The 23413-nt window shown below is 35.4% G+C and overlaps 1 protein-coding gene across 4 annotated transcripts in view; it reads right to left on the bottom strand.

Annotated features, from left to right (window-relative positions):
- Window positions 1–23413, bottom strand: part of LOC126970942 (nephrin-like) — a 192888-nt gene that overhangs the window by 24287 nt on the left and 145188 nt on the right. For all 4 annotated transcript variants that reach the window (XM_050817083.1, XM_050817085.1, XM_050817086.1 and 1 more), the window contains exons 4-8: window positions 23026–23234; window positions 21192–21305; window positions 12396–12581; window positions 4039–4187; window positions 2748–2892 (exon numbers count right to left, since the gene is read on the bottom strand). In XM_050817083.1, the coding sequence (XP_050673040.1) occupies window positions 2748–2892; window positions 4039–4187; window positions 12396–12581; window positions 21192–21305; window positions 23026–23234 (803 nt within the window). The remainder of the gene's footprint in view (window positions 1–2747; window positions 2893–4038; window positions 4188–12395; window positions 12582–21191; window positions 21306–23025; window positions 23235–23413) is intronic.

The raw sequence follows: 23413 nt of genomic DNA, 5'->3' as shown, positions 1-23413 counted from the left end.
ATTTGTTTGAGATGCAATGGCTACTTTTACTAGCTGTGACAACTTACCCTCAGAGTGAAAAGTCAAAGTCAAGGAAGCTTTTGAGTTTTTAACTTAAACAAAGCGCTTTTGAGTCGTCACTACAAATATTAATACTTTGAAAGTAATGAATTTACCGTACCTTCGTAAAAAGTTAAGCTCGTGAGATTCTTGTATGTTACAAGAATCTCAAAGGCCACTCTTTTCATTCAAATAGAGTATTTTGCAATGGCTGTAATACACAAATTAGTTTGTATGGTGCTGCATCCAATATATTATGAGTCGTGATTAGTTTATATAAATTATTTCATGAAAAGTAATAAAGAATTAAAAGTATAAATATAAATTACCGTATATTCGATGCATCAACCTTTTGAGCTTGAACTCATTGTTTGTGTAAGGATGCTTCGTAAACATGATGGTCGTGATTACTATATTATTATTATTATTACACAATTAGTAATTGCATTCAACAAATACAAGATGGACTAGAATCTGTTTTTCAATAATAATAACAGCAGCTTATTTCATTTTCTTCCTTAAACATTTTAACAAAATTTTTACTTAACATCAAATCTCGTAATGATTTGCTTACAATAACATAATGTAGTACTTATACAAGTTTCACAAGTGTTTGTTTCCTCACACGCCCGCTGAAGGATTTCAAACTTGCTTGACTTGCAGTCTTCTAACGAGATCTTGGCATGTTGCCTGTGTGTTATATATAAGTGGGTATTATAATATTTGTTCAAGAGATGAGCATTTAACTTTTAACATACTGGTTACTTCAATTTCTTTTCTCAAATGATCAAGTATAAGTATAGAATTTATTAAACAATTTGATATTTTAATGTAATATCCTTTCTATCTACTACTTCTGGGATTAATGATACAAATCGCGGGACTCGAACCCACATCACTAATAGTATTATGAATGTGAATGTAAGTTTGTTAAAATGATTTTGATGAAATTTAGTACAAGGATAGACTAGAACTTGAAAAAGGACATAGGCTACGTTTTATCTTGATAAATAGGTTTGGAGGGGTTGAAATAGGTGGTGGAAGTTCGTCATTATCAAAGATGTCACCATGAAACTTTGTATTTAGGTAATTGATAAGAAATAAGAATAAATATTTGTTCTAGCGTTTTTGAAATTTCAAGGGTAGGGTTGAAATAAGGGATGAAAGTAAAATATAGAACACTTAAAAGTATCTAACAGGAGCAGGTACATAAAATATTTTTCACATGGGAATTCAACTTTTTGTTATGGCGTGCTCACGAGTATCAAACCGGCAATTTTTTTGTTTTAGCAAAGGATGGAAAACAAATTGAAGTAATTTATAAAAATGTATTAAAATAAGCAATTCATAGTTAGCCGTATCAGTTTGTATGTGTATTATTTTCAAAGTATTCTAAAAAATAAAATTTGCTGCCCATTTGAATTGGAAATGTTTGCGTTTGCGACCGACGAAGTCGCGGGTAAAAGCTAGTCGTTCATAACTTTTGTTTATAAATTTGATTTGCACAGATTTTAATATTTGTGTGTGCGTGATTCATTGATTTTTAATGAAACAATTGGCCACTTTTGCATTGATACTTGCTTTGTAATATACATATAATATATATATATATATATATATATATATATAACTATTTCTGCTCAGAAATCTTTTTGATGTACGCGTTATCGTAATATGTTGAGGAAATATTTTTTTGCATTTTATATAAAAACTGAAGACTTAGTTTAAAGTGTCTTCTCTCTCAAAGCGCCATTTACTTCCGATACGAAGGTTCTTTGAACTAATACCAAAAAGAATTCTAAAGTAATCTATTTTGAATAAATATAGGCCTTTTACGCGTTTGCCTTATATTTAAGTAAATTAACATGATATTACAGTCCATATTATGTGCCACTTCATTCGATGACTTTTTACCATCTTGGAGGTAGAAAGTCATCGAGGTGGAGGTGAGTTGATCCCGTTGCTGTATAAATATTGGAACTTCTGATAAAAAAAATCTTGACAAGCAGTTTTGGCAGCCCTTTCTTAATGTAACTGCTAAAAAAATTTGAAGAGACCGTAGCAGGTGGAAATCTGAAGGTCAAATCAATTTAGTGGATATATAATCACCTCCCACCCAAACTCAGTTAATTTTTGTGTAGCGAAATTCAAATTCAAATATTTTTTCAAAATAGGATGTGATATTAGTCATTGAAAAAAGTATGCCTCAGACCTGAGAAGAACGAGAACAAGAAATTCAGCGGGCTTTTTTTGTGATGTGGATGGTCAAGCGTGACGGCAAGCAATCGTGTTGAAAAACTGTTTATATGCATCAATTCTGACCACTTTCTCTCAATGTCTTTCTTAAATCTAATGTTTTCAATTGAATCCAGTGGGAGGCTCCTTTGCCTATTTCTTCCGTGAAGCATTAATGTGTAAGCATTATTGTGGTTCAGACTAAAGCTAGTGAAATTACTAGGCAAATGAGACTTGATATCTTATGTCTCAAAGTGACGACCGCAGTTGTAGTGCCGCTCAGAATTTTTAGGTATTTCAAGAATCCTGAGCGGCACTGCATTGTAATGGGCAGGGCGTATCAATTACCATCAGCTGAACGTCCTGCTCTTCTCGACCCTTATTTTCATAAAACAAATGATGGTAATATTGATCCAAACAGATAGTCTTTTTACATCTTCTCGTAAAAAAAATAATTTAATTTAGGTACTTACATAAAACTTCAAGCATAATAGAATCCTCAAGTGTGTACGCTGGAAACCATGGGTTGGAGACACGGCACACCAGCTCACGTCCACTGTCTTCTCTTCTCACCTTCCACGTTAGAATGCTCCTTGTCAACTCTCCTTCTACTTCCATCTATAAGAACACTTATAATTATTTTATTGTTTAATATTTTAAAATATTTTAGAGCCGAAATGCTTGGCACATAGATATCCAATAGCATAAAACATTTCGTCAGGGTTTTAACTATCTTATCTAAAATAAAATTTCAATTAGCTGTAAGAAATCTTTGAGTAAACTAGCTTCAAAATCGGATAATCTGAGAATCGAACAAGTAATGGTCTATATAAAACACTTTTTAAGGGATTAAAACGCATGTAATTGTAAAATGTTTTTACAATAGATTTTTGCTTTCAAAACTGGTACGTGAAGCCATTGAAATAAAAAAAACGCCCAAATTCAATGGAGAAGACGACCTAAAATTATTGAATATGTTGGATCCAATAATCTTTCAATTAAAACACAAAACTACACATACGAAAAAAGAAGAGTCAGTAAATTTTGCCATAAACCATCTGTCTACAGCAAATACTACCTCTGAGGCAATTTTAACCGCATTCCCTCTGAAAACGGGATCTGGAAAGGTCTCGAAAGATCGGTTTAACTGAAATAATAATAAGTATTTAACTTTTATGCAAAAATGTAATGACAAATATAAAATAAAATAAAAACACAGGTACAACTACACGCGTTTGGTAGTTTTGGAATACTAATAATGTTAAGTCTCAGATAATTTATCCGTCTAGGTAGACTGTTATAGCGGAACTGCCAGCCTTTATTTTCAGCAACGCACACATACTAAAACAAAATGACATGTAAGGACGTATCGCGAGTGCCAGACGTAGCACCAGTGGGACTTGGGAGGCTCCTTTGAATAGGAAGCAGGCTATATTATCGGTACCTAAACGGCGCCTATTTCAGCCGTGAAGCAGTAATTTGTAAACATTACTGTGTTTCGGTCTGAAGGGTGTCGTAGCTTGTGAAATTACTGGACAAATGAGACTTAACATCTCATGTCTCAAAGCGCAATTATAGTGCCGCTTAGAATGTTTGGGGTTTTTCAAGAATCCTGAGCGGCATTGCATTGTAATGGGCAGGGCGCATCAATTAGCATCAGCTGAACGTCCTGCTCGTGTCATCCCATATTTTCATTAAAAAAAGCTATCTAGCCTAACAACAAGAAGCTCTATCTAAACGTATAAATTATGTAAGTGTACAAACCTGAGTCAACGCAGAGTCGATCTTCTGTGCGTTGATAAACCAGTCTATGTTTGGAGGTGGCTTGGAACCTCGAGTGGTGCACACGAAGGATCGCTCATGGCTCGCTCGGGTCGCCCCGCCGCCGGTAATACGAACGTATTGAGGTTTCACTGTTAAGTAAATTAACTTAAATTAAATAACAAATTATTTAGATCTACAAGAGCGATATCTCAAGTCAATTTCCTAATATGCAAATATTGGGGTTGAGCAGGTTAACTGTGAAGTTGATCCTGTAGATGAAGCCACAACCTGACAGTTGAACAAAGCATACAAGATTTTATGACGACACGTCACTCGAAAGGTTAGCTCAGTTGGCAGAGCACTGGCACGGAACGCCAGACGTTATGGGTTCGAGTCCCGCATCGTTTCATAAAATTTTGTTTTCAAACCTTATTTGTGTATTAATCCTAGAAGTGAAGGTTATCACTTTAAAAAAAAACAAATTGTTTAATTCAATTAACTTTTTGTACGACTTGTATTTATGTACATGCTGTCACTGCCTATAAACGTAGTTATATGTATCCCTATCACCTTACTTAATTACTAGACTTACTTAATGTTATTACTTGTAATTCTGTTCGTAGTTCATAAATAAATAAAAAAAAAGCTTGTGTGTCAGCTCCAACGCACGATTGGAGAACTCCGCAAGAACGGTTGTCTTTGAACAGGTACCAAACAAAATCAAGTCCAATGGAGTCGGTTACAAACAGACACACAGCAGAAACTAATAAAAGCGTATTAATTAAAAAAAAGGATAGATATGAAAAAAAAAAATAACTTCATAGTTAATAGTGATTTTTCTTATAGTCATGCGCCATCTATCGAAAACCGTTATTTATTTATTTATTTTGAATAAATCGGTTACAACACCAATTACATTAATCAAGTACATTATACTATTGCTAGACGCCGTAATGTGAGGACTCACAAAGTTAGAGCAGCAACTGCACCAAAATCTCAAGTCTATTAGTAAATAGATCATAATCAGGGCGGGCTTCTAAGAGGTGATTAAGCAATTTAAAGACTCGCGGTACGGGCGTCGCAGTGCGTGCTACCGTGCGACACGCGGGTACCACCAGCAGACGGTGATTTCTACTACGAATATAATTGTTAGGTGTATACATTCGAATCAGCTATTTATGAATATTAGGGGCATCTATTAAGCCCCGGCTAACTTTAAGCAAGGTAGTTGCGTGTTCGAGAGCCCGTCTGGTTTCCAGTGTTGTATCCGAGGCAACCGACGAGATATGTCGTCGGGTTAACAAGTACGGGTAGTTACCCAGTTTCCGCTTATACAGAAAACGCAAAAATGCTTTTTGTACTTTCTACAGCATAAGGGAATAGGTTACTTCGTAGGGATTCCTAAGCACGAGCTCGCTTCAAGCTTACTACGCACAAGAGTAAAGCAGTTGTATTATATTGACGCTGTGGAAATCGTGCGCATTCCTTAATACGAACCCTAGTCTCATAAAGGACTCTTGAGTGGCTGTTATTATATTGTGGTCGTGTGATCGTGTCGTGGAAGGTAAGCTTTTGGTCAAATGTCACACCCAGAACTTTCATTGAATTTCGTCTACGTATGAGGTTACCATTAATGCGGTACTGAAAAGGTTGTTGCATTAGACAAAAAGTGACAATATAGCATTTAGTGAGATTAAATTCCATTTTATTATTCACACCCAAATTATAAACAGCATCTATGTCACCCTGAATAGCCTCATATTCTGGTTCATTTTGGATGCTCGCATATAATTTTAGTTCATCCGCGTAAAGAAGCCTATAGCACAAAGTATAGCAAGCAGGATGTCATTATTGACCCTGTCGAAGGCCTTACGAAAATCAAAGTAAAGGACATCTACTTGTAATCGTATATCTAATTGTGTTGGTATAAATTCTGTTGATGTTAACAAATTTCAATTTACTGACCTTCTGCATCTAAAACCTTGCTGAGCATTATTAAGGAATTTAGCTACCTGTAAATAAATTAGTCTATGGAGAACATTTTCAAATATTTTAGCTGGTGAAGATAGAATTGCTATCGGTCGATAACTTTAAAAATCGGATTTATCAGAACTCTTCGGTATAGGCGTTACAAGCGTTGTTTTCCATTGGAGGGGATAGCAACTTGTTTGCAAAGTTAAATTCAATATATGACATAAAGGGGAGGCAATGCATGTCTTTAAATCCTTGAAGATAAAAGATGGTAATCTGTCAGGTCCTACTGAACTGGAAGATTTTAATTTATTAATACCATATAGAATATCGTGAGATTTGAGATTAGAGACGATTTTAAGTATATTTACATAGTTGCTATTATGAGAATGAATGTCATTATTATTGGCTTGTGCTGTATTTAGTTGGGGAATATCGGTAGAATACACACTTGCAAAGAACCTGGCAAATGCATCAGCAGCTGCAGCTCCCGTTAAACTGTCACCCTGGAACTTTACCGTTGGCTCAAAACCTCCTTTGGAACGAAGTCTTGCTATGTGCTTCCAGAATTCAAGCGGATTAGATTTGATATTATTTTCAACGCGTATTAGACTGCTAAGGCTTACAAAGCATACTTTGTATGCCTCAGCAGCTCGACGTTTTAATGAACTTCTCATATCCGAAAAGGCCCGGAAGTCATCTAGCCGCTGGGTTTTCCTTCAATTTCTATGTAATTTAAGTTTAAGTTTAGTGTCTTTTATAATATCAACCAATATCAATATAATAAAAAGTTATGTTGTCGGATCACTCGAAAGATTCAGCGTTCGATTTGGAAATATGAAATAGTTTATGAAAGTGACACTAGATGACAATTAATACTAGATTTAATCTAGTATTATTTGTTTTTAATTGGGTGTCTGTGGTTCAACTCCATCTAATAAAGTTTAGGAAACTAACTTTCACTAGCCACAACACTTCTTATTGCAAAATAAAAAATAATTCAAAAGTAACGCTAGGTGGCTGATAGGAAGATACAATGCTAATTGTTGCCTTATTTGTAAGCTAACAAAGTCTGTTTTTATTTAAATGAGAAAAACGTTACTATCAAATTTTGATGAGCATATTTTACTGTCCATATTTTTCTCATACCGGGCGCCTAATATAAAAACCGATTCTAAAGGAGTAAACTCCATGTACAACCAAACTACGGAATAAGCGTTTTTGCGCGGGGTTTCCAGGATCGTGAACGCTCCTTTGATTCCTGTCGTGGCGGCGGAGATCACTTAATATCACGTTTTTTTTAATGAAAAGAAGGGACAACACGAACAGGACCTTCAGCTGATAGTAATTGATACGCCCTGCCCATTACAATACAGTGTCGATCAGGATACTTTTTTTTTATGGAAAGGAGGACAAACGAGCGTACGGGTCACCTGGTGTTCAGTGATTACCAAAGCCCACATTCTCTTGCAATATCAGAGGAATCACAGGAGTATGCGCATTTTTTGAAGGTTAGGAAACACCGCACAAGGCAGCTCATTCCACAGCTTTGTAGTACGTGGAAGAAAGCTCCTTGAAACCGCACTGTGGAGGACCGCCACTTGAAAAATCCCCAAAAATTCTGGTTGCCACTACAATTGCGCTCATCACCTTGAGACATAAGATGTTAAGTCTCATTTGCCCAGTAATTTAAATTTCACATGACCCGAATCTTTTGTCCTCGTTCATCAATCGTCGTCGATAAGAAGAAACTAGAGGAAAGCTTATATCTCCGAATAAACCGACTTTAAAACTAAATGCTGAATAATTTAAAATAAAAAAATATATGCAAAAACTACTGTTATCATTATCAGGTCCCAGTTTAACCCTTTTGAAAGCACGGTTTTTGAATCATTTTATTCAGATCATAACTTTTATCCAACTCTTATGCAAACGGTCACAATATATCTTTGTTAGCAACAAACATTTATATTTCACATATTCAACAATCATGTTAACATGTTTGCTCAACGTGACATTTGCTTGGATCTGAGTATGAAACTCTGTACGTGTTGTTGTTAACTTTTAAAACTGTCTTTTTATGCGACGATCACAATACTGGCTATAAAAATCAAAATATAATAATAATATAATATTGACACACTTTCACATTAACTATCTTGCCCCAAACTAGACATAGCCTGTACTATGGGTACAAGACAATGATATATTTCATACAATATACTTATAAACATACATGACTCAGAAACAAACATCCATATTTATCATAATATTAATGTTTGCAGCTACCGGGATTCGAACCAGGGGCCTCTAGCTCAGTAGGCAGAGTCACTAAAAAGGTATTTCCAGGACTCAGAGGGCAATAAATAAATATAAATAATAAATAAATTCTTTATTTTGCTAGAAAACATGTAACAATGGGTGTAAGTAGTTTTAATGTATCAATGTTATCGGCCATTTCTGGCATGCAAAATTACTATTAACAAAATTCTAGTTATTATTATAATTGATTAACAAACTCTATATTTTAAGCACTTAGGTTAATTTAAATTATAATTATTATTTTAAATGTCATTATTTAAAGACTAGAATTAATATATATTTTAAAGTCAATTTAATTTAACCTAATGTGTCAACATTTCATTTATGGAATAAAAACATTTATCTATAAGCCATGTAAAAAGATCCTTTTTAAATCGTTGGACGGGTAATACGCGTAAGCTTGGAGGGAGTTTATTAAATATTTTTATACACATGACATAGCTACATTTTCCGTAGGATGCATTATGAAATTTGTGTGCAATCACCAGTCTGTCACCGTTTCTTGTATTTCTCGGATAAATATCTCTTGCTTTTGTAAATAAATGGTCATGTTGTTTGACAAAGATACATATTTCGTATATATACATACAGGGAAATGGAAGAATACGTAATTCTTTAAACAGTGGTTCACACGAATCAAAGTAAAAAGCTCCTGTCATAGCTCTTAAGCATCTCTTTTGGGCCATGAAAGCCCTATTAGCCTCGCTAGAGTTTCCCCACAAGATTAGTCCATATCGAAGTACTGATGCGACATAACCATGATAAGCTGCCAGGACTGTACTTTGTAAAGCCGTTTTACGCAATCTATATAACACATAAACATATCTATCAATTTTTTGGCATACCATGTCTACATGCTCTTTCCATTTTAGATTTTTATCTAGAAGTACTCCTAAAAATTGAACATGCAAAGCTTCTTCTATTTGGGTATTTGTATAATTTATCTTAAGGCTATAGTTATTAGAGCGGTTACTTAAACTAAATTGCATAAATGAGGTTTTTTTAATATTAACTTGAAGATTATTATCCTCTAGCCAATTTACCACTGTATTAATTTCATTATTAATTTCACTTTCATAAGTATCAATCTCATTTTTATTATTACATGTCATAATTATTGATATATCATCGGCAAATAAATAACAGTCATTTTTTGTCACACTAGGCAGGTCATTAATATAAATTAAAAATAATAATGGTCCAAGGACGCTTCCTTGCGGAACACCAAATCTATTTAATTTAAAGTTTGATTGTTGGGCAATTATGGTAGCCTTTTCGTCGATAGAATTGATCTCCACACATTGCTTACGGTCTTTTAAGTAGGACTCCATCCAGTTAAGAGCTGGTCCTCTAACGCCATTTTGCTCCAACTTATCCAACAAGATGGTGTGTGATACGAAGTCAAAAGCCTTGCTCATATCAAAAAATATTACACACGTTGGTTTTTTTGAATCTATATTTTCTGCTATTTTGTTAACCAGTTTAAATGCAGCTAATGTTGTCGACTTGTTTTTTTGAAAGCCAAATTGTTGCTTGTTTATTATATTATTTTTTGTAAAAAAAATTGTTAAACGACCATACATTGCTTTCTCAAAGACTTTTGAAAAAATAGATACGAGTGCGATTGGGCGGTAGTTATTAAGTTGTTTTTTATCGTCTTTTTTATGTAGTGGCTTGACCACCGATAATTTTAGTGCGTCTGGGAATTCACCAGTTTCAAACGACAAATTGATTAGGTATGTTATAACTGGTACTAGTTCATCTTTGCATATTTTAATAATTTTTGTGAGAATTTCATCATAGCCTACTGCTTTAGTATTCCTCAACAATTGTATTATTTTTAATGTTTCGTTTTCCGTTACTGGATTGAGAAAAATACTACTTCCAGTTTTATTTTGATTTATACAAGGTTTCAACTTTCGCTTTGTCAGACATTTATCACTGCTGTTAGTCAAATTTATCCAATAATCATTAAAACTGTTTGCTATATCTTTAGTATTATTAATCTCATTATTATTTACTATAACTGATTCTATACAAGTGTCACTATTGTTACTTTTTGTTTCATTTTTAATAATTCTCCACGTCGCATAGCATATGTTTTTACTGTTTGCTACATAATGGGTATTACTCAATTTTTTTGATGTGGCAATACAATATTTAAGTGTTCTTGCATATTTCAAATAATTATTCTTATTGCTATCGTCTTTTTTTCTACATTTTCTATATCTTAATACTCTTTTTATTTTACAGCTTATTCGAATACCTTTAGTTATCCATTTGGGCTTTCCATTGGATTCCATATTTTTAATTTTTATTCTCGGAAAACAAAGTCTATATAATAGAGTTACTAAGGAATGAAATTTGCTAAAAGCGTTATTGAAATTTTTTTCTTCATAGACTTCATTGAACGACAAGCTTTTTAGGTAATTTTTGAATATCTTAATATTATAATTACTATAATTACGTTTGTACATAAACATAGATATTTTATTTTTAATGTTAACACTTTCGAAACTTAGAATTTGTGCTGTGTTATGGTCAGAAATATCGTAATTATGTAAAGAACCTATAGCGCCATCAATATTACTTATTATATGATCAATGCATGTGCTATTTCTCGTTGGTAGATTAATGTGTAATCTAAAGTTAAAGTTTTGCACGATTTGCTTTAACTGTTGAGAGATTTTATTACAATTCAGTGTATTAATATTAAAATCTCCTGATGGGGAAGGGGGATGAATGGGGAAGTCTATATTCGGAGTTTCTCTGCGAGATCAAATCAGAAATGAGGAGATCCGTAGGAGAACTAAAGTCATCGATATAGCCCTGTCAAGGCAGATACCAGAAGGAGAGATGGTGGTTGGGGCAAAAAGTACTGGAATGGCGACCACGTACTGGAAGACGCATTTAGTAGGCCTCGTACAAGATGCAATCAATGAAATGTTCAAGATGGCAAAAGTACCTTGGACGTTAGCAGAGCAGGAAAAATTGTCGTGGAGATATTTGGGGTAGGCATTTGTCCAGCAGGATGTCTCTTAGCTGATATGAAAGTGAAGTCCAATGTTAATTTTTTCTCTGTTGTGTAGGTGGGTAGGTGTTTATATTTTTAATTTAATAAGTAAGTGGCTTTAAAGTTAAAACGGAATAAAAAGAACAGACAGAAGACAATCTACATGTCAATGTAAGAATTAATATTAATGTCTTGTGCATTATTAAGATGAAAAATCTTAGATGAATTTAAATCGCCATATTTCCATATTTAAATATTATTAAATTATAAAGTGAAATAAACAATTGTATAAAGAGATATATCTTTATCTTGAGAAGTCTGTCTTTAAAGGCCACCCGATGTTAAGTAATCACCGCCGCCCACATTCTCTTGCAACACCAGAGGAATCACAAGAGTGTTGCCGGCCCTTTAAATGTCGTCCTGGAAACACCGCACATTCTCATTCCACAAAGTGGTCGTACGTGAAAGAAAGTTCCTAGAAAACCGCACTGTGGAGGTGCGCCAGACATCCAAATGGTTTTATCCTTATTTGTGGCATGTCGTAAAAAGGTGGAATTTGGCGGCAGGAATCAAGTGAAACAGCTCTTCAGAACACTCCCAAATACTCTAAATATGGCCGGACATGCGCTTTGTAGAGCGCTAGAATGTGGGCCGGCTTGAAGTATTGCCGTGCTCTATTTATGATGCCCAGCTTCTTCGAAGTTTGGCTAAGCATTCCACATGACCGCGGAATTGGCAATCGCTTGAGATTTCGAGGGCCAGAATTCCGATACTAGGCAAGGCTTTAAGGGAAGTGTTGTCGAAGAGCGGTGATACGACGAATAAGGTTTTTTTAGTGTTAAGCGCGCAAACTTAAGTCATCTGGGGGTTACATTTGAAAAGGTTAATTTTACCCCATTCCGCGACTCTCTCAAGAGAGGACGATAGAAGACACAAGTTTCTTCCGGCATAGGTCAGCGACATCTCCAGTACTGCTACCCCACTTTCAGAACCAGATGAGTCACATCGTCGATGTCTGTTGGTAACATACTGATATAATTTGTATACGTACAGTACATCTTCAGAATGACGTCACGTGCTTGCATCTGCAGTAATGGTGGACTGACACGACACCGCAACTTGGCGCCGCTCATCTCCCTCGACAAAGCTGCTATACTCAGCTGGCACACTGAGGAGTCTCTTGCTATTGAGAGACGCTCGTCGCCGTGATACCAAGCGATGTCTGGTGGAGGTTTACCTGCAAAAAAAAGTAATTTAATGTGGTTGCAAAATCGTGCGTGGAAATAATTATCCTATCATACAGACATTAGTAATATTAAAATGAATACACTTAGTCTGGCCATAATTTTTTGTAGAATTAAAAATAAAGAAATTGTTACATTTGAATTTGGAATCTGTCATTTTAATATGATTGTTCATTGAGTTTACTCATTTTTCCACCAATAAATTGTACAATATTTTGCGGTGTTAAATTGGAGTGGGGTGATAAAGAGAAACGAATCGCTGCGATTGCATTACACAAAGTAGGTATGGAGACAAATGCAATTCTTAAAACTCTCCATACGCTTGGTATTAGTAAAATATTTGTGTACCAGTCTATTAATAGGTACAATGAGACCTCCTTGTCCCTATTTGTCTCAGAAAAATATCTGGCTGTCGACGTATTGTTCGTACGAAAAAGGTGGTTTTTTTCTTTGTTTCAGTATTTATGGCAGGACTAGGTAGTTTGAGAGTAAATTATTTTTATTTATTTTTTATTTAACGGTTATTAAATTCTAAAATATATATTATTTGTTTTTATTATATTTGATAAACCTTACTAATTGACTAATTGTTAGTTTTAGCGAAATCTAAGAGTTAAAAATTACAAACAAGAGCAAGTTAATAAATTATAATGTCATAGAGTAAAATACAATAATAATATTCGTGACAAAATCGCTATCAAACAATTGTTACTAATTAATTAACATTTCACACAAAATACAAATAAACTGAAGCATTAACTTCAAATCTAAGCAATTCCAATATTAATAGACTTTTGGAAGTTCATGAGATTCCAAACTTTAATTTGATTCAATATGCTTCTTAATATGAGAATCTAAACGTAAATGGTAAACTTAGAAAACTTTATTGCAACGGCATAATTAGTTCGACGAATTGAAAAGTATTGGATTTATATTATAATTTTGAAGAATTATTAGAAAGTTGGAATGCGTGGCAAGAATAATATTAACCGATAATTTAATACAGTAAACTTCTTAATTAATATCATACAAATCATAATAACATATCTAAACACTAACACCTCCTTTTACACCCACACACACACAAACATATACACACACACTCTTTTTACACATATACACACACTTTGTATTTAGACAGTAGTATTATTTTATTTTATCCGATTATGAAAATTTGATTTCACTATGTAGGTAATAATAATTAATTATGTCTGGTACCGAGAAGTCACTGACAGACGAAACATAGTTCATACTAGTTTAGTTGTCTTTGCCGACTGTCATTGGATGTAAATAAATAATAATATAATTTAGAAACATATTTTTAAGTTGTAATCTATATATATAAAAATGTATTGCTGTTCGTTAGTCTCGCTAAAACTCGAGAACGGCTGGACTGATTTGGCAAATTTAGGTCTTGAATTATTTGTGGAAGTCCAGAGAAGGTTTAAAAGGTGAATAAATAGGAAAAGTGCTGCTAAATTAAATAAAAACAACAAATTTGTTTTTCCTTTGATGTGTCCATACATATTTTCCATGAGAGAATTTATTGACGCACGGTTTGACAGTTCCACTGTGAAACAATTTCATTACGACAGCAGGGTGCATATTTTACGAAGTAATTGTTGATGTTATGATATATTATTGACAAATTCATATAAAAACATTATTTTATTTATTATATACAGAACAACGTCTGTCGGGTCAGCTAGTACTATTATATATTATAATATTTGGGAAATAAAGTTATAATAATTTTTATTATTAATGAAAAATATTATCGTTGGTAAATATTATTATAAATATTTCATTTTTAGTGCCTTATAGTTTATAGTTATGAAATAAATACTTTAAACTAACACAATTTTAATTGATTAAATTTAAAATAAACAATATAATATAAACCCCGAACATTAATGTTATTTTCATAAAAGTGTAATACTATGAAAAATACGTTTTCTAAACAATGCCATCCTATCTCTAAAGGCATTAAATATACGATTATTTATAATCAAATAGATAACTTTAAATATTTATAAAGACTAAGCGCTTTTGAATAAAATGTATTTTTTGTATTTTGATTGACGTAATTCTTATTAGTGTTCGTATAGCTTAATTTTATAGAAATTAGACACTTTTCAGTTTCAAAAAAATCAATATCAAATCACCGCTCTTCGACAATACTTCCCATACAGCCTCGCCTAGTATCGGAATACTGGGTCTCGAAATCTCGAGCGATTGCCAATTCCGTGGCCATCTGCTGAGCAAAGCCAAATTGGCTTCGAAGAAACTGGGCGTCATACAGAGAGCACGGCAATACTTCAAGCCGGCCCACATTCTAGCGCTGTACAAAGCGCAGGTCCGGCCACATATGGAGTATTGCTGTCATCACTGGTCTGGCGCACCCCAGTATCAGCACGATCCATTTGACTGCGTGCGACGTAGAGGAGGAGAAACGGGCGTACCTGTTGATAAGTGATCACCGCCGCCCACAATCTCTTACAACACCAGAGGAATCACAGGAGCGTTGCCGGCCTTTAAGTAAGGTGAACGCGCTTTTTTTGAACGTACCCATGTCGTACCGTCCCGGAAACACCGCACAAGGAAGTTCATTCCACAGCTTTCTAGTACGTGGAAGAAAGCTTCTTGAAAACCGCACTGTGGAGGACCGCCACACATCCATATGGTGGGGATGATATCCTAACTTGTGGCGTGTCGTGCGAAGGTGGAATTTGGTGGCAGGAATCAGGTTAAACAGCTCTTCGGAACACTACCCGTGATAAATGCGGTAGAAGACACACAATGAAGCGACATCTCTACGCAACACCAAGTGATCCAGCCGTTCACAGAGCACTGGGTTCCCGACAATTCGAGCTGCTCTACGTTGCACGCGGTCAAATGTATCGGTGATGGTTGATACTGGGGTGTGCCAGACCAGAGATGACAGCAATACTCCATGTGGGGCCGGACCTACGGATTACTTGGCGCTGCGTAGAGACATCGCTTCATTGTGTGTCCTCTACCGAATTCATCACGGGGAATGTTCCGAATTCAAATTCAAATTCATATTCAAATTCGGGTTTCAAGGAGCTTTCTTCCACGTACTACAAAGCTGTGGAATGAACTTCCTTGTGCGGCGCAGAGTAGCTAAAGACTTAATATTTCGAAAAGTATATGTTGTATCGAAACTATTATTGTAACTAACTACCGAGATTTCACTGTTTTTAAGCACTGTGTCACTGAAGCAGATAATATTACTTAGTACTAAGGCAAATAATATATCTTTTTAGAGGTACAGAACACGAAACAAACTATTTAATAAGTTTCCTTTATTTAAAAAAAAACGAAATTATATTTGTTATATACCTACAAGTTTATTCGTCGCGTCGCGAGCTCGCCGTCGCCTTGTCGCTGACCTGTGTACCACGAAACTGTGATTTTCGAACGATAGCGACTGTCGCAATTGTAGCGGATCTATTGGTAAAGGTTCTTTTATAATATGAATTCGAAACAAAATATTCGTTGTGCTGCTTGTACAAATACTATTAGTGATAAGAGATACATAAGTTGCTCTGAATCAAAATGTGTAAAACGATTTCATCTTACTTGTGTAAATATCACAAGTATACACACCGATTCGAAAAATACCTGGGTATGCCCAGATTGCTCGTCTGTGTCTAAAAAGGGCGCAGATAATAGTGTGACACCAGCTCAAAGAGATGAAAACGTTACGATTAGGAAACCTAAAGTGACTAACCCCACTTCAGTGAACCAATTGCAAGAACAACCGTCACCCTTAACGATGTTGACAGATGAAATCCGTCTGCTTAGGGCTGATATTGGTGCAATGAAAAATGAGTTTGATGTGGCTATATTGGCACTGAGACGCTGTGAAAATAAAGTCGAAGAATTGGGTAGCACTATTGTTAAAAATGAGAAACGTCTTAAGGTAGCAGAAGAAAAAGCAACTAAGGTTGAGGACGTGTATGCAAAATGAAGTACTCCAAGGGCAAATAAATTCCTTATACCAAACAATGATGGCAAACGAACTAGAAATTTGCGGGATACCTGAATCGCCCAATGAAAACCCGCCTCATTTGCTCCTGACTATGGCTGCATTAGTAGGATCTAAGCTGACGGATATCGATCTCGATCATGTCGTTCGAGCAGGGCCCCGAGTTCCCACCTCCAGCAAACCACCCAGGCCTTTGGTGGTGCGATTTCTACGCCGTGACCAATTCTATAAATCAGCTAAGTCAAGACGATTATCGACCGCGGATGTTGGTGTTACTGGTTCACCCAAAAATATATATGTGAATGAGCGATTGACAAAAGCCAACCGAATCTTATTTCGTGAATGCAGAAAACGCTTTAAGGATGCTGGATTTAAATATTGTTGGACAAAAGGAGGCTCTATTTTGGTTAAGAAGATTGAAGGTAATGGCAAAGGCTCTGAAGTCATTAATATTAAAAAATTCGAAGATATTGAATAAGTTCTTCGTGAACTCTTTATGTACTTTTGATTTGCATAGTTTATTTTTGGCTTTTTATTTTGTTAATTACTTTTTCAATTCAAACTATACACGAAACACACCCACAACATATAACACAACACAAAACACTCACGCTACCTTCCAAACACCAACTGTTTTATCACATTTAAATATTCACTTCACCTGTTATATCTCTCATAAATACTTAACCGAAGTAGTAAATTTAAGTAAATTACATATTATATATTATACTACATCTGGACTATCTTGGCAAACGTTCAGTATGGATATTTTTCCAAATCTTATGATTGATAACCATGACACTGGCTAATTCGGAAATTCTTAGAGAACTTGATACGCCCGATGACTTTTGCCATATTGCACATAGTCCCGACTGTTGTAGAACTCTTGTTAACACTAAATTTGATATTAAAATTCTGACCTTTAATATCAGAAGTATCCAACGTAATTTCGATAGCTTTTTGGTGACCCTGTCTAGATTTAGTATGCTCTTTGACGTTATAGTATTGACCGAATGCTGGATACATGAGGACTCTACCATACCCCAAATAGAGGGATACAATTTTTTTAGAATTATTAAATACATAAATAGAGCAGGAGGCGTAGTTGCTTATGTAAATGAACGTTGGTCACCGCAAGTTGATGAGCCCGTTTTTGAAGATGCAAATTGCTTAAAAATTACTTTAAAAAATCAACTTGTCGTACTAGCCCTATATCGATCGCCGTCATTTATAAATACATCGCCTTTTCTAGATTCTCTAGCTACAGTAATCCAAGATATTAAAGATGCTCGTTGTGTAATTGTTGCTGGGGATATTAATATTAATATTTGCTCTAATGATGATAGTCAAATGGCTACTTGCCTTCAGCCTATCGTAAATAAACCTACACGAATTAATTCGTGCCTAGATCACATTCACGTAACTTCTAAGTACCACTCTTAGTCAGTTATTTACACATCAGATATTACAGATCATGATATTGTAATTACCGGAATAGTAACTAAAGATACCAAACAACATAAAACTTGCAGATTCATAAAGAATTATAATCTAGAGCGCATTGTAGAAGAATTAAGACAGGCTGACTGGACAGAAGTCTATAATAGCATTGATATAAACAAAGCAGTATCTGTTTTTGATACTATTCTAACAAACATTATAAGCAAACATTTAGAAGAGAAATGAATAAGTTGATCCAGAATTACTTTCAAGCCTTGGATGACGCCTGGTCTAATTAGGTGTGCTAGGCACAAAGATTGCTTACATTTACACTTACGTAATAATCCCAACAATAACACGGTCAGACTCATTTACACGCGTTACCGAAATTTTTACTATGATCTTTTGCGAAAACTAAAACACAAACATGAGTCATTTGAATTGGAAAAAACAAACACGACCCTAAAAAGCTCTGGAAGAGTATAAGAACAATTTCCCACACCAAGAAAATAAATCAAGTACCACTAGAACTCACCAATATTAAAGATACTGTAACGGAATCTCTGGATTATTCCAATGAATATTTTGCAGGCATAGGTAAAACTCTTGCAAACAAGATACTCACAGCATGCAATGAAACAGAAGTTTCACTCGCTAGTAAGATAATACTCGAAAATACCATCATCCAGCGCAATCATTTTTCTTAGGACCCACTGATGAACGAGAAATTGAATCCTTGATAAGTAACTCTAATCTTGACAGTGCTCCTGGACTGGATGGAATATCAAACCGCCTTTTGAATATTAGCAAAAAATATATTACTCCCCCGCTGACGAGCATATGTAATCTAAGTTTATCTCAAGGCATTTTTCCTACTGCCTGGAAAATGGCTGCAATTGTTCCTATTCATAAGTCGGGTAACAAATTGAATCCTACGAACTATAGACCGATTTCTTTATTAGGATCATTCTCAAAAAATTTGGAAAAACTAGTACACAAGCGATTGACAAGTTTTCTTGACGCACATAAAATAATATCTGACAGACAATTCGGGTTTCGCACAAAAAAGTCAACGGAAAACGCTGTAGACTTAGTAACAAAAAATATTTCTTCCAAACTAGATAAGCAGCAAGCATGTATCGGTGTATTTTTAGACCTCGCGAAGGCTTTTGATACAGTCTTTATTCCTATACTTTTACGAAAACTTGAGCTCCTAGGTATTCGAGGTAATTGCCTGAACTGGTTCAAAAGCTATTTATTGTGCCGAACTCAGTGTGTTATAGTGGATCATAAGAAAAGCAATCCAAGTACAATAGATTTTGGCGTCCCCCAAGGAAGTATATTAGGCCCCACGTTATTCCTTTTGTATATAAATGACATCAAAACTAAAGTATCCAGCTCTGACGTCATCTGTTATGCCGATGATACAACTCTTTTATTTTACGGGAAAAACTGGGATACTGCACTACACACAGCGGAACAAGAAATGAGGAATATTGCAACTTGGCTACAAAATAATCTTCTCACCTTAAATCTCACTAAAACACAGTACATCTGTTTCCATAAAACGAAAACTTCATCCCCTTCCCACATTTTTGATATTAAAGTCCACATATGTCCTGTTGCTCTATCTGGCCCTTGCTCTTGCAATAGTATAAGTAGAACTACTCATATAAAATACTTAGGAGTCGTCATGGACGAAAACTTAAACTTTAAGCAACATCTTAATACAACAGCGAAAAGAGTCCACAAGCTGATCTATATTTTTAAGAACTTACGCGCTTCGGCATCTTTAAATCTGCTAAAAACCATTTATTTTGCAATCGGTCAATCTGTATTATCTTATTGTATCACCGTATGGGGAGGGGCGGCTACTTCACACATGATACTCTAAGAAAGAGCACAGAGAGCTGTCGTTAAAGTGATTTTTAAAAAACCTATTAGATACCCAACACATAAACTATATAAAGACTTAGAACTTCTTTCTGTCTGAGGTATATTTATCTTGCGTGTTATGACAAGCATGCATAAGGAGGTCTTGAATTTGCCTAATTATAAAAACCTACTAGATAGCCGTTCGTACAAGATTCCAACACCAATAATAAATACAACATTTGCAAGTAGATTTAGCCCATTCTTACATACATATATATACAACAAGGTAAATTTAAAATGTTTTATTAAAAATTGCTCGGTCCATCAGGTCAAATTTAAAATACAGAGATGGTTACACACACTCACTTATGCCGACATGGAAGCTATTCTTAAAGTGATAGCTTAGCATTCATATAATGTTAATACTTTGTAACATGATAAACAGATACTCACACTCACTCACACCCACCCTCACACACACACACACACACACACACACACACACACACACATACACACACACCCAGAGACACACACGTGTACACACACACATATACAGAGTGCACTTTTTGACCTTTCGGTTCATATTGTTAACCTTAGGATGTAAATTGGTTGCCTACAGGACAGGCTACGCCTAGTGTAGGGACCAAATATAATGTAATATTATGTGATAAAGTGTCTGTATATAATAAATAAATAAATAAAATAAAAAATATAAAAAAAATATAATTTAAGTCAATATTTTCAGACTTACTAACTGCAGAACAAGAATTATTTTTCAGAAACAAATAACATAGAAATATATACAATATACATACTATTCTGCCAAACTGCGCAGCATTTTGTCGGCAGGAATTCTCGTGTTACACACCTTGTAAGCATTTGTTTCCAAACAAATAATATGTCTCGTTCAGCTGTTGGTAATTGATACGCCCTAACAATTACAATGTAGTGCCGCTCAGAATTCTTGAAAAACCCAATAGTTCTGTGCGGCACTACAATAATTGCGCTCGTCACCTAGGGACATAAGATGTTAAGCCACATTTGCCCAGTAATTTCACTAACTACGCCCTTCAGACCGTAATAACACAGTAATAGTATACAATACTGCTTCACGGCAGAAATAGGCGCCGTTGTGGTACCCATAATTTAGCCGGATTCCTGTGAAAAGAAGCCTTCCACTGCGGAAAATGTAAAACGCAAAAAGTGTGTGACTAATTTAATAGTCGCCACCTCATAATCACAAATATGTGAATGAAAATTAAATAAATCTAACCTCCTGGAGCTCGACAAATCAATTTCAGCTTTTGTCCTTCTCTAAAAGGTCCAGCCATGTTTCCTGTTATTTCCTTGCCATCACCATCAAATATTTTTGGTAAATCAGGAGGTACTGCAATGTGAAAAATTAAAATATTTAATAAAATCAATTATAAACAATATTATAGAGACAATTACCATAATACATGATTGTCTGGAATAATGAAACAGTGTGCTAAGTCATCATCAGCCGTAAAACGTACAATGCTGGACAAAGGCCTCCCCCAAAGATCTCCACGACGACCGGTCCTGCGCTGCCCTCGTCCAACGTATTCCGGCGATCTTGAACAGATTGTCGGTCCATCTTGTGGGGCGCCTACCAAGTAGTACTCGCCTCGCCTCGAGTACTTTTCTGCCCCACCTCCACCTGGCCACCTGAATATTTAACTATGTCTACTGCACATTGCCACTTTAGTTTCGCAATCATTTGCGCTATGCCAGTGACTTTGGTTCTCCTGCGGATGTCCTCATTTCTAATTCGACCTCGCAGGGAGCTCCGAGCATAGCCCTCTCCGTTGCACTTGCATCTGTGTACCGTAAGTCATCACTGGCAACACACACTGTTTGAAAACCTTCGTCTCATAAGTAAGCTATAATATGAAATATAGACAACAATAATGCTTTAAATATAACAAGAGTGCAGCTAATTACTTGAACTCATTACATCCATCAAGGCTGCACTTGTAGTATAGAGTTATAAGGGCATTTTGGCCACCCGAATGCAGATAAAATATTTTGCCATAGACAATACAAATTTTTCAAAGTACGATTGTACAAAGTAGTTTTATGGATACCCAGTTTGAACAGCAGACCGTAGTAGGGAGACCCATGTTGGTAAAAAAATGATCGCATTTTTTTCTCAGCTACGGGTCCCATCTACACAATTCCACTTGAAGATCAAAAGAGTGTTTATTCCGAGTAGTATTCTACCATTTGTTTACCCAGGGTGTTAAAAAAAGATCGCGAAAGACGACCAAAAAGACGCATTCTCCTACATCATGACAACGCTTCTTCAACAACATTTTTAGCTTCCTAAAAAGTACAACTCGTCACCCATCTTGCACATAGCCCCGACCTAGCAACTTGTTATTTCTGTATATTCCCCAAATTCAAAGATTTGATGAGAGGTTTCACTTTTGCCAATTCCGAAGAGGCAGAGATAGCGTTCAATCAGCACGTAGAAAACATGCCTTTAGATCTGTTGTCCTACTGTTTTAAAGAAAATGGTTCGATCGTTAAAAAGTATTTTAAATGTAAAGGAGAGTTTTGAAAAGCAATAAACATAATATTTTGGTTATAACATGTTGTATTTTTAGTGTGACCTACGTATTTCGGGAAATCGATGGGGTTTAATTTCTTTTTTTGTAAAATTGTGTAAATTTATTTTTACAAATATGCATATTTTGAAGATACAATATATGGATAATATAATATATATTTGAATATACTCAGACTTAACATTTTAAATCTCAATTCAAAATCACAAGCCCCATCGCAGTGCCGCTTAAAATGTGATGTTTGAGTGTGTTTTTTTTATGAAAACAGGGACGAGACGAGCAGGACGTACAGCTGTTGGTAATTGATACGCCCTACCCATTACAATGCAGTGCCGCTCAGGATTACAGAAAATCCTAAAAATCTGAGCGGTACTACAACTTCGCTCGTCACCTTGAGATAAAAGTTGTCAAGTCTCATTTGCCTAGTAATTTCATTTGCTATGGTGCCCTTCAGACCGTAGCACAGTAACAGTGTTTTGAGTGATTAAAATCTTATAAAAACATGCGTAGACTTACCAACAACTGTTAAGTTTACTCTGTAATTTCTGGTGGGAAAGTCAACATAGTCTATTCTGCACCTGTACACCCCTTCATCATAGCCCGTCACCTTGGTCACAACAAGATGAGCTGAGGAAGGATCAGACTCGTTAAGAGCGAAGTGAGTCCTGGTCCCGAACTCGCCAGCCACTGCCCAGTGAATGGGAGCCCCGTTACGAAAGTCTATTCTGTAACAAAAATACATTTATGATTTTAATAACTTATAATTCATTCGTGGACTCAATTAAAAATGTTGAAGCTCATTGAGCTCCCACCAGTGGGAGGCTTCTTTGGACAGGATGCTGGCTAGATTATGGGTACCGTAACGACGCCTTTTTCTGCCGTGAAGCAGTAATGTGTAAACATT

This window comes from Leptidea sinapis, chromosome 22 (genome assembly GCF_905404315.1).
Source record: "Leptidea sinapis chromosome 22, ilLepSina1.1, whole genome shotgun sequence".
NCBI classification, from domain to species: Eukaryota; Metazoa; Arthropoda; class Insecta; order Lepidoptera; family Pieridae; genus Leptidea; species Leptidea sinapis.
The sequence above is the reverse complement of the archived record's forward strand: the minus strand, read 5'-3'. Positions and strand labels throughout refer to the sequence as shown.